The sequence below is a fragment of the Cinclus cinclus genome, chromosome 3, assembly GCF_963662255.1.
Source record: "Cinclus cinclus chromosome 3, bCinCin1.1, whole genome shotgun sequence".
Taxonomy (NCBI): domain Eukaryota; kingdom Metazoa; phylum Chordata; class Aves; order Passeriformes; family Cinclidae; genus Cinclus; species Cinclus cinclus.
The window spans coordinates 84642053-84654645 of record NC_085048.1 but is presented as its reverse complement, the minus strand read 5'-3'; the positions used below and the strand labels follow the sequence as shown (position 1 = coordinate 84654645).

Sequence of the window (12593 nt, the reverse complement as noted above, 5' to 3'; positions counted from 1 at the left end):
GCAGAAATTTTGGTTACCTGAGTGTTGGAAATGCATCTTTGGGTTACATATTTTAATACAAATTACAAAAGTCAGGTAGTCTTTGCATTCTGAGAAATTCTACCCTATAGTCTCAGTGGTATCTTTTATTCCTTTCAACTTTTATTTGAGATAGCAAAGCATCTAGTAGGGTTAACAAAACTGCAATTTTGTTTTTTTGTTTTTTTGGTTTTTTTTCCAAAATGGAAATGAAACCAGAATACACTCCTGATGGCTTTCGGCTTGTATTAGTGCATCTGGTTCTGGGCACGCATCCGCAGAAGGATGTAAATGTAATTGGACTGCATTCAAGGAAAAAACAAAATGCTGAGAAGTTGTAAAGCTTGATTTGTAAGAGAAAAACTTAAAAAAGAAAATGTTAAATATGTGCAGTGTGCCTGGGTGACAGCAAAGAAGAGGCAGCTTTTGGTGATGATTGCAATTCTTAGGGGTGTGAACACCAACAGAGTGAAAAATTACTTAAGGCTAGTTTAAGAAGGTATAATTAGATTTAGTGAAATTAAGTGAACTATATGTAAACTTCAGCCTAATGTTACAGTAAAAAACCTGTGAGCAGTGAGACCTATAGATGTGTGGTTTATCTGTGTTGAGTTAGCACTGGGTAATCCCAGTCAGGGATCATGTACAACTTCTGTAGAAACAGGAAACATGAACAAAAGAAATGCAGTACCTCTCTTGAAGGGACAAGAAACTTGACTGAGTGGTATGTAAGGAATAAACCTAAGCTAGTGGGATGTGGAGTAGAGCCCTAAAAGGTCTTTAGAGTATTTTTCAGTCTTACTGGCTGACTGCTGAGCCATTTAGGATTATAACAATGTAACTTTTATTTTGAAGATGCATGTTATCTTCAGTCACTAATGTATGTAAATATTGCTTTAAATTGGAATAGCCTTACTACACGATTGCCAAAAGCTGGAGAAACTATCCTTGGACATAAGTTTTTTGTTGGTTTTGGTGGGAAAGGAGCCAATCAGTGTGTCCAGTCTGCTCGACTTGGGGCCAAGACTTCGCTGATCTGCAAGGTAAGCACTGACTTGTTCTTCAATTACAGCTGAACTGAATGTTCATTCAAATTCCAGTAAACCTTGTGGTCACTTACCAAAAAGCTTTTGGTATATTTTTAGCTTTTAAAAATCTCTCTCTAATTCTCTTTTCTTTTTCTTATTTCAGCTATAAATTTAAGCATGGAGGAGGCTGTTAAAGAGCATTGCCAGAACCAGACTAGTTGGCTACAGATCTGACAGAAATTGCATGTAGGGAAAGATTGCAAAACTTAGGTTGATATGCCATGGAAAAGAGAATTGGGAAAAGTTAGACATGTTCAAAATTTGAGAAATCTTGATAGGCCTTCCTCTTTATGTTCCCCACTGTTTCAGTGATCAGCTCTTCATTGATAGCATTCAGGTGCTAGAAACTATGGTTGCTCTGAAATTTACTTTGTAGATGATTAAAAATCAGGCACTGACAAGCCAGTGACAAATTTGAGAAGAAATGTAAAAGTGCTTTGAGGGTTGAGTCATTATCTCATTACTTGAGGTTAAGATAAGGTGATCATATCCAAATTCTAGCACTTTTGTGTGCTATGGGATATTTTTGCCTACTTTTCTGAAACATCTGATGTACTGCAGTTCTAAAGACTTGCTCACAGACCATTGGGCTGATTCAACTTGGCAGATGCTATATTCTTACTATGCTTTTCTTTTGATTTTTGTCATTAAACATTATAAGTTTTGAGTGATCATTACTACGGTTAAGATCAAATTTTTTCTCTCTGTAGTCTTTATTGTCCATCCTGTGTTAACTGTAGATGAAACTTCAAATTGACTGGACATACTTTGTTTTTTTGCCATAGCTGGGGAGGATGCTAAATTTGTTGGATCATTGTCTGTCAAGGATTTTTGAGAAGTACTGGAAGCATTTCAAGGAAGCCTTCTTCACTGTTCTTTCAATTCAATATTTAGACTAAACAATGTCAGCTATAAATTTAAATTACACCTGAAAGCATATCTGTGAGTTATTATCACTAGTTGTTCTACAGTGTGGGTTTGTTTTGGTTTTTTTTTTTTTTTTGGCAATGTTTGCACTTCTGTCATATTGTGTATATTTGATCATCTTTGCATTCAAGAATGATCAGATTCAAGTACAAGATGAACTGGCAATGAATTCCCTTCTAACATTTTCTGCTAAATGTTAAAGCGTTTTTTTTCTATTGCAAGTGTGAATTTTGCTTTATTTTTTTAATGGTCTAGCCTTTGCCCAGTGCAATGGAAGCGTACACATCCATAATAAAATTTAGTAGCTATTACTATAATTTTAAATACTTTTCAAAAACATGTTTCTGTTATTTAAGTAAAACTCAGTCTTCTCTTTCTTTCCTTCTGTCTTTCCATCTTTCTTTCCATCTTTCTGTCTGTCTCTCTCTCTTTCTCATTTTCTCTTTCTTTCTGTTGCATATTTGTTGGAGAAAATGTTAGCATTTTCTGTTTTTTTTCAATGTTGAAAGTTACTATTTAGTTTTTAGATTGCACTTTGTAGCCTCACAAAATACTGTTTCATCTCATGGAAGTCTCATAAACAATCTTACATCTGCATAGGTCAATGAGATATAAAAATTCTTGCTTAATAAACTAAAAAGAATCTGGCAATGATGAGGTTCTACAATTCAATTATTTTTACTGCAACAAGTAATCTGAAGTGTTCAGTGGTTCTTTAAGGTGGATTGCCCCTCACACACATACTCTACTCCGTTATATGCTTCTGTTTTGGTCATATTTCCCAACATTTTTTATCCAATATGGGTGCAGAAATTACTTGTACAATCTGAAGTTCAGGAATTGGAATCAGTATTGGTACTAAAGGGACATTCTGTTGGAGTGTGGCATCCTCTTAGTAGCAGTGTAATTTAGACAGAGGGTGTCCTCAACAAGACTGGAGATAAACGTCTCAGATCAAGTGACAAGAAATTCTTCATATCTCAGAGCTTTAAAACACAAGAGCCAGTGTTTGGTGAGGGTTTGAGAGAGTATTAAAATGGCTTACTGTTATGAATAGAGATGCCACGGAGTGCTGTGGGATTTAATGTAAAAATTGTAAAAAGTGCTACAAATTGAGTAGTGGAAATACATACAGTGTTGTGCTCCCTGCCTGGATGTCTCTGCAAGTTGCCACTGTTGCTCTGAGTTATTGATGTGTGTCACAATAGCAGTCAATTTGCTCCATCCTGTAAAACAATGTACTGATGGAATAGTAAGAGAGAAATATAAAGGATTCCTTTCAGGGTACTAAAGAATCTAAGCAGGTAAATTGGTTGCTCAGGTTCATACAAGACATACATAGTTCATACAAGTTCATACATACATTTTTTCAGTACTGTAAAAATAACAGTGTTCTAGAGCAATTCCAAACTCCCCTAACTATTTTCTTTCTTTTTGTTGTGACCAATCCCAAAAAAATATGTTATGCAACCTAGAATAAGATGGTGGAAGGATGTTGGTCTGAAATACATTGTATGTACTGAAAAAGGTCCTGCTTTACTTCTGACAAACAATTTGGAATGATCTTCACTGGACATTGCTGATACTGCATATACTAAATTTTCTTTAAGCCATGGTTGCATTGCACTCCTACCTAGAAACAGGAAGTGTTGTATTACCATGTTGTGCAGTCTTTTTAAATGATTCATAAGCCAAATTTAAGTTAAAGTACCATAAGCTAAATTTTCCCTTCGTTTTATGAATACAGCTGCATCTCAGATGCAGCCCAAAATGAGTATCTTATTTTTTTTCCTTTTGTATTACTCTCTTATGCTCGTCTTTAGTACCTGTTTAATTCCCTAATGACAAAAAAGAGTAAACACTTGAAACAAAAAACAACATATAAAATAAATAAAAATTATCAAGAGGTATATGATTTTTGTTGTAAGTAATTTTCAGGTGCAGATTAGTTAGATTCTTAAGATGATACAATTCTAGTTGCTATGATGTCAGCCAGCTCCCTAGCTCCACATGGAAAAATTATCATAAGCAGGGAAAACCCAGACTGAAAATTACTGATGTAATTCCATTTATTCTGATATGCAAACTGTGTGACAATAATGCTTGTATGAATGGCTTTTGTTGTTAAGAATTCAAGAAAGGGGAAATGCTATTTCAGCATTTAACAGTGTTCTGTGGTTAGCAGACTAAGACATTTATTTTTCAGTTTATCCAGTAGTCCGTCTAGCAGAGTCTGTGCAAAAGCAGAAAATATTTAAAACAATGTTATATAATTTGACATGGTTAGTAAATATGCCTTTAATCTAAACTGAGTCTCATGCCCAATACTCTTGCCTTCCTTGGGGGTAAAGCCTGAATGGAAAAATAAAGTCCTTCAAATGCACTGGGATTAACTGGGTTGGATACTGATGAGCTAACATGGAAAAAGTTTCCAGAGGAAAGCGACCTCCATGGACACCCCTTGGAGGGCTTGCCTCCAGCACTGAGGTGTCTTACTGCGAGCAAAAGCACCATGGCTGCTCTCAGCTGTTTTGACAGTTGAAAAGTAAGGGATGCCTGTCTGTCAGTCATATAGGATCCAGAGCTGAAGGAAGGAGGTTTCAGCTGAGCTTTTGGAAGAGGGTTATGAAATATTCTGTTGCTGAATTAACCGAGCGGATTGTGAGATTTGTTGTAGAAGAATCATAGTAACAAGGGAGGGAGAAGGTGATGCCATCAGACTGAATGTATTCCAGAACACAGCTCTTAGGCTGCAGAGGTGAGCACAACTCAGGTTTAAATTTCAGATGGCTGCAGTCATCCAGCCTAAAGCAGTCAGAAGAGGCAGATTCTGACAACCCACCCTGTCTGGCAAACTGGGAGTAGTCAGAAGTACAAATATACTCTAATATGCAAACAATTAGTAACACAGTGACCCAAGAAAATACTGGGTTGTTTGGATATTTTTTTTCCATGTACTAGAGGAATGTTCCATCTGGTTAGACTATTCTGACCTTAACTGCTGTCCTCCTTTGCTGAAAGACTGGGACTAGCCTTAATAATGCTTTAAGAAAAAACCTCATAGATGTTTTAGGAAATGAAAGTTTTGAATCATGGCTATGCAATCAAATACATTGTGGAGAAGGATCATCCATCTATGACACTTTAAATTATAGAATTAAGAATCAAAGTGTTCAATTCTTGTGATCGATAGCTGGTACTCAGTCCTTCTTCAAGCTTTCTGAAGGACTGAATTCATAAATACACAAATTTGTTAACGACAGCCAGGAGGGGCAGCTGCTTTGTGCTTCTGGTAACTTAGGTACACTGTTAGCTATGTAGTGCTATTTTATGAGAAGATGGATGGATAATTCGTTTGGTCTCCTCTAAACCCATAACCAGGATCTCGATTTGGCTTCTGATCTGAAAGATGTTTCTCTTTTCCTCTTGCAAAAATACTTTCTGTAGTTTTTGACACTGCTCACTCTTGGAATTGGGAACACATGCTATACATGCTGAAGGCAGGCTAAGAGTGGTGACTCCAAAGCTTTGTTGGCTTTATAAATATGTTTGAAACACTCGCATGATATTAAGCGAATTAAACTATTTTTTTTCTCCATGTACCTCATCTCCTTTGTTCTGCTCGTGTAATGTAACAAAAAGAAATTTATATTCGTTTGAATAAACAGCAAGAAGAATTGTTTCCAGCTAAAAAGATTAATGGAACCAAAATTACAAGCTTTTTAAGTTGCTGTTAAAAAAAAATAGACCGTAGCTTGACTCCCTAACTCAACTCGATCTGCTGTTGCTGGATAATGCAAACAAAAAACGTTGAATTTCTAAACAGTTCATTTGGTACTGAGAATTGCAGAAATTAGTAATGCTGTGTTTATTGTCACTTTCTGTCCCATAGACACAGTTTGATATTTTTCCACCAAGAAAACTTAAGGTAGAAAATTCAAAATACAAATTGCAGTTAAGGAGGACACCAGAACTGATGTCAATGTTTTCAATTCAAAGCTGAAAAATTCAGTACATGTCCAGATTTTAAAATCCCCATAAGTTTCAGTGTCAAAGGAGCACAAGAATTGTACAAGGATGAAACTTGAATATGGCAACATGGGTGTTTGTAATAGAGCAGGAGGAAACTGCAGAACACTGTTCTTATTGTTTGCTAGTACTATTAATAATTTTTTACTTTTACTTCTTAATTTATTATTTGTTGATTAATAAGGCAAAAGGCTTCAGACTAAAAGTGTTATGTTTTAATTACAGTAGAGCATTTGGTTATCTAAAGATGGTCTATTTTTCCTCTCACCTTTCTGTAAAGAAAGCCCATTCTTTTATCTTTTTTATAGGTTGGGAATGATTCCTTTGGCAATGATTATGTTGATAATTTGAAGAAGAATGGTATTTCTACAGGTAAAAATTTAATTATTTCATATTATTTTAGAGCTTCAAAAACTGGTGGTGGAGGATTTTTTATTGTTTTACCTTACTGGGTATGTTTATCGTTCAGAACTATGAATAGCCATGTTGATGCAGCTGGGAGGAATGAATGAATATGAGAGAGAATATGGGGACTTCTGAAATCAGCTGTACCACTAAAAATAAAATGTAGTGTTATTGCCTCTAAACCTCAGATGATTGCATCAGTGCAAGTCACCTGAAGATAACTTGCTGTTATGCAATTGTTTAGTCTGGCATTAATGATAATAATGCCTGCTGAGAAATTGAAAAATTCATTCTGATTGCTCATTCTCCACATTGTCAGAGGAAGGATGGAATGGAAATTCAATGGCAAATGCAGGACATTTCACTTCTGCTTTGTGAACCGACCCATGCAGTCATTTTAGAGACTGCAGCACATACACACAAAAATCAATGTTAAAAGGCTTTCAGAAAAAGGGAAAGTGAGGCATCCACAATATTGTATTATCTTTTCACCTTTGTAAAACCAATTCCCTCTCTACTGTGTGCTGCCTTACTATATGATCACATTTTTGTCTGCACGACCCTTGTCTCCTTTGGAGTGGACAAGGATGGACAGATGTAATCACTAAGTGGCAATTCAATATTCCATTTATCTCTTCTGTCAATGTGCAGCCACATGCTTAATCTACTGCATTATTCAAATCCTGCCTTAAAGACAAAGCTATCAGTATTTTGTGGGCTTTTTTATTATGCTTATCAGTGTCGCATCTAAATATTTCACAAATGTATATATAGGTTTATTCGTTGTGTATCTTTCAGCTTAGGCAAGAAACCAAGCAAGGATTCCATGAAAACAGTGTCTGTTAGTGTACAGTTCTGAATGTCTCCAAAGCATGCCTACCTCGTGTCTTTGATTGTGTAAATGAAGCAATTATAATGCATAGCACTTAATGAAAATGCATATCCCATAAAGAAATGTTTTATAATTTAAATGATTGATCTTGCAATCTTAACATGAATTTTAAAATAATCTTTAGAGCAACAAAAGAATAATGTAGGGAAAAAAAATCAGAATTTCCATCACATTGCAGTTCATTGATACATGGGTAGATTGGTTGAAGGTTTGGAATGTTTAGGTCCAAGGTCCCAATTTCTGCTGGTTGAGTAAAAAATACATCAGAATTGTGTTCGATTGTCACCTCCTCCATTGGTGAGCCCTGGAGAAAAACAAGATATACTGCTGGTGAGGTTGATCCAGGATCCTAACTTGTATTCCAGGATCTGGAGGCAAGGGTAATTCAGTGTGCTCAGAGCTTTTTGCCCAAGATGGTCTTATTTCAGTCATGGGCTTTGTGTCCCAGTTTAGTCTTTTTCTGGCATATCCCTGTTGTACATAAGGGTACTGAGTACTGGATGAAAGTCCTTGGGGTAATGCCAGTTCTGCCAGCTCTCATATCTTGGGTCCTTGTTTTATGCCTTCTTTATGTTGCTCTTGTGTTTCCTAGCAAATCAGCACACCCCTTTTCTTTCCAATTCCAATCTGTTTTTTAATTTTCCCTTCCCTGTCTTCTTATCTTCCACAACTAACCAGCTGCCAGTGCTGCTCAGACCATTAGATCTTTTTTGATTTGTTGTTCCTTTTCCCACATTTGAACCGGGCAACTTGCTGCTCATGCTGCAAGAGCATTGAGACTACAGAAGACACACATTCTCTGCTTTCAGTTCCAGTGTGCACAGAATTTATGCTGAAAAGAAGCTGTAATTGCGAGGGAAGTCCTGCTCTGACCCTGGTAACTGAGCTAGACAAGGGTACCTCCAGGGCAAGTACCTGCAAGACTTCAGCAAAACCAGATGAGCATGATGTAAGGTGTTTTTCAACCTTCTTCAAATTGGAACAGATTGTTAAACTGGCCACAAAGGCACATCTTGGGAAAGAAGCCCACTTTTTCCCAGCGTTAAATCCATGTTCTAAAATGTTAGAACACCAGAGCTCCTTAAACAAAAGTCACCAGAATTTGTCTCAGATGGAATAGTAGATTTTTCTCAAATACAGTTTTTGGGGGAGAAAAAAGAAACCCTCAACTTTTTGGTCAGTTTTCTGCTACAGTGCTACTGGTTTCTACTACCAATTTCCTATCATTGGTTGGTATTTGACAAATTTGCTGTCAGCTGAAAACATGTTCTTATAGTAGTAAACATGGAACAATCTTTCTAACAGACAGGGCTGCCAGCATAATTTTAATTTCTCTGAATAATAATCCAAAGAGGAAATATATAACTCCACCACTGCCTTCATAGCATTAGTTAATATTGCTGCTGAAATGCAAATTACACAGAATGAGATGCTGGGTTGTTTTAGTATTTTGTTTTTCTTTAGCCTTGACTCTATTGTTTCATTGGATAAAACAAATAGTTCCAAGTAGAAGTAGAGTGCCTGAGAAGGCTGTATAAATAACATGCTTTCTCTAATGTAGCCAAATTAAAGAATGTTGGACTCGTGTTTCTGTTTTGTGGGTGTAAATTAACACTTTTTGTTGTTGTTAGCTTCTCTGGCATTGTTGCACATGAAAGAGTAATTAGCATTTTTAAATTGCTGGAGGTTATGGGTTCATTTTAGATTTAATTCAATTAAACTGCGTCACATGCTATTGGTTGAAAGTAATGTATTGAACTAGTGCATGCTCTAACTTTTCCCTTTCTTAGCATTTGTAGGTCAAACTGCAGATGCTGCTACTGGAACTGCTTCAATAATTGTCAACAGTGAAGGTAGATATTTCTGCTCTGAATTGTCCTCTTTGTTCTGCCTTTACAGCCATAAAAGAAACCTTTACCTTGTCACTGTTAATTGTGGAATTTTTTTTTACATTTTTCATTTTTTTCAAGATTTTATTCACACTTCATTGCACTTCTGTTTATTGCAGGCAGTGTAGAATTAGGTGCCTGAAAGCAGCAGAATTAGATGCTTAAATTAGCAGTGTGACAGCCATATTTCAGTCAGCCAGCTGATCTATCTGGTTTTACATTCCTGAATATGCAGTGTATTAGAAGGTTAAAGTTCTCATTTTCCACTACAACTTAGCCATCACTTTTACAATAGAATTGTTTAGGCTGAAAAACACCGAAAGATCATTGAGTCCAACCATTAACTCAGCATTGCCAAGTTCCCCACTACACCATCTATCTAAGTGCCACATTTAAATGTCTTTTCAAACTATTTCCTCAAGCTATTGAGAGCCCTTAAAAGAAGTGTGTCTGGACCAAAATGTGGAGCTCAGGACTGATAATGTTTATGCAAACATAACAAATTAAGTGTGATTGGATTAGTTCACTTCTGGAGTTGCTAAGAGGCTTCATTTGAACAGTTACCACAGCTTAGCTGACACATCAATTTACCAAGCATCTATGTAACCTGATGGTTGTACATTGGGCTACAGCTCAAAATGGGAAAGGAAACATAACTATTTACTCACGCAGCAAAATTGGGAAGGAACTGTGACTAAAGGCAAGCCTACACAAGAATATTCAGGAAAATTAGGCAAATTAGTTGGAGATGTGAATTTAATTTTCCCTAATCCAAGCCTTAAATGACAGCTCTAATTCAGAAATAAGGTAGTGCTAATACATTGGATAACCTGGATACCTGCCTGTTAACTTCCACCTCTTTTTCTTGGTTTGGATCAGCAGGTAGATTACACAGCAACTCTTGACGCTTCTTATCCTTCCTACAGTCACTATGGCCATTGCAAGTAGGAGGGACAGTGGGAATCCAGTAGCACTCCTGGGCCTCACTGTTTTGTACATGTCTTGCACTAGGCTTGCTGTCCAGACTAGTTGAGTAAGAACCAGTCTTATAATTTCCCAGTTTGTATGCATGGCCAGCTAAGATAAAAACAGTCTAAACTTGAAGGAACAGATGATGACCTGATAAAATTTTATGACCAGGAATTTTTCTGAAGGATAAGGAACAAAACAATCTTGTGGATGTAAAACCTTTATAAGCACCAGGAAAGTGGAATGGATGTTTGGGGCCACTAGGTTTACAGTGGGCTGTCTTATATGCTAGTGTCAGTGTGAAGGGCACATGACAGTGTTAAGATTCACATAGTGACATGAATAATGCATAATATCATGTAGTTTGTGCCTCTGAGTAACTGAAAAATCATATGCTAAGTTAGCACTGGCCTCAAATTTAATTTAAAATCTAGTAGGAGAGCAAACCTGGTCAGAACTATGCTCTAAAGCAAACAGATGCACAGAATTGGTAATGGTTCTCGTTACTTCTCTCAAAAACCATCTGGCGCCTGAATTGAGTAAAATTGCAGTAAAATAGCAGTACTTAATGTGCTTTGCTGTTGCAAGAGACATTTTCAGTTTTGTTGGGGTTTTTTGTTTGTTTGTTTTTTTCTTTTTTTTTTTTTTCTGTAGAAACCTGGCTGATTTGACCTAAACAGACTTTACAGCAGTTTTCAAAGGGCTTGTCTACACATGCATGTTTTACTGCAGTGGCTGTGCTGGCATAGCTGAAACACCACAGCACTCAATGGAATGATGTAAAGTAATTTCTGCTAGTTCAAATAATGCCTAAAAGGGAAGCATTTGAAGTTGGGGTTGGTCAGGGTGTTTTGTGTTGAGGAACAAATAAAAAACCATAGTTATAATCTCTTTAAATTTACAAGTTTTCATTGCTGTATTGTTACACTCCTAACCTACCCTTCCTTACCAATTCTTTGCGACCTCTGATTCTTGAGAAGAATACCAACTCAAACCAACTGAGAAAAATCACAGGGAGAAGTAGGAGATATGCAAGTGGATTGTGTATGATGCTGTGATGTATGAGTGAAGGCAGAGCTTGTAGAGATCAGAGTCAGATGAGGCTCTGAAGTAAATCTTCCCTGATGTTACCACTGTCTGTATAACTGGCGCTGCAGAATTTCTTGGAAGTTTTTATGTGGTTACTGAATTGCACATGTATAACTCACACACTATTGTAATTGGCAAAGTGCTAAAAATTGGAAAATATCAGGTACATCTGATACTCTCAAAGTTGATTATATTCTGGGACAATGCAATATAGTTTCAATAAAAGATAGAGAGGTTTAGTATATTATAGTTTCAATAAAAGATAGAGAGGTTCAATCTCTGCTTTAATGTGGCATGGTAGAGAGATGTTTAATGAGTTTATAGAGCTGCACTGAAAAAGGTGCAGCCCAGAGATGCTGCAAAAGTTCCCTCTGGGCTGGTCTCAGAAATCTGTGCAGAAATATTTCTTGGACCTTGTGTTCCTTTCAGTTATTCTCTTTTATGCTGCTGCCTTTTCAGAAAGTTTTGATTTTACTAAACACAAGCTTCAGTATACCAGAATCCTGTGCCCTTCAAATCTGTACTTTCTCTCTTAAGGATAAAAGCTGGTACATCCAGCTACTTTTCTTAACACATTTTCTTCGGGGTGCATCACACCACTTTGAACCCAAGGTTTTGTTTCCCTTTCAGTCCGCCTTCTTACCACTAGCTCTGTCGCTTAGTACACCTTCTGCTAGCAGTGTGATATTGGCTGGTAAGAGCTCCATAAAGTGATGATGTGTATTGGACTTTTACACACAGATGTAGGGAGGGAAAAACCCTCTTTGTGGATAATTTTTTACATTATTACCTCTGAAGGTTATTGCAGCTTTTTCCATATCTGGTACTATCTACCACGGTTGATGGTGCCATTTTGTTGGCCTGACTGGACTAGAGATTTGAACAAGTCCAACAACATTCATATTCATATTCCTAGCAAAAATTCAGTGGAGGCACAACAGAATTTGGCAAGTCATGATTAAAATTCTCTTGATTATTGTAAATTAGGACTTGGAGCTCACCTACACAGATCACTACATGATAACCCTCACTTGAGACAGGCATTGTGCTCACTTTATGGTAAAGTTATTCATCATTCATGAATGGTGAATAGACATAATTTTGTAAGTTGAGTGTACCTTCAGTACCAAAGCACTACTAGTAAAAAAACATTCAAAATATATATTTAGGTAAGGCTAAGTTAACAAGGCAAACTTAGAATACATACACCATCTTGTTTGTGTAATACTTTCCATAGAGGAAAATCTTTGGTTTGAACCTTCAGGTTTATGAAGAGATGTCACCTGA

General features: G+C 36.7%; 1 protein-coding gene across 1 annotated transcript in view; it reads left to right on the top strand.

Moving 5' to 3' along the window:
• Positions 1 to 12593, top strand: part of RBKS (ribokinase) — a 69407-nt gene that overhangs the window by 17856 nt on the left and 38958 nt on the right. Inside the window, exons 4-6 of the mRNA XM_062489023.1 lie at positions 929 to 1061; positions 6371 to 6434; positions 9150 to 9212. Coding sequence (XP_062345007.1) covers positions 929 to 1061; positions 6371 to 6434; positions 9150 to 9212 — 260 coding nt within the window. The remainder of the gene's footprint in view (positions 1 to 928; positions 1062 to 6370; positions 6435 to 9149; positions 9213 to 12593) is intronic.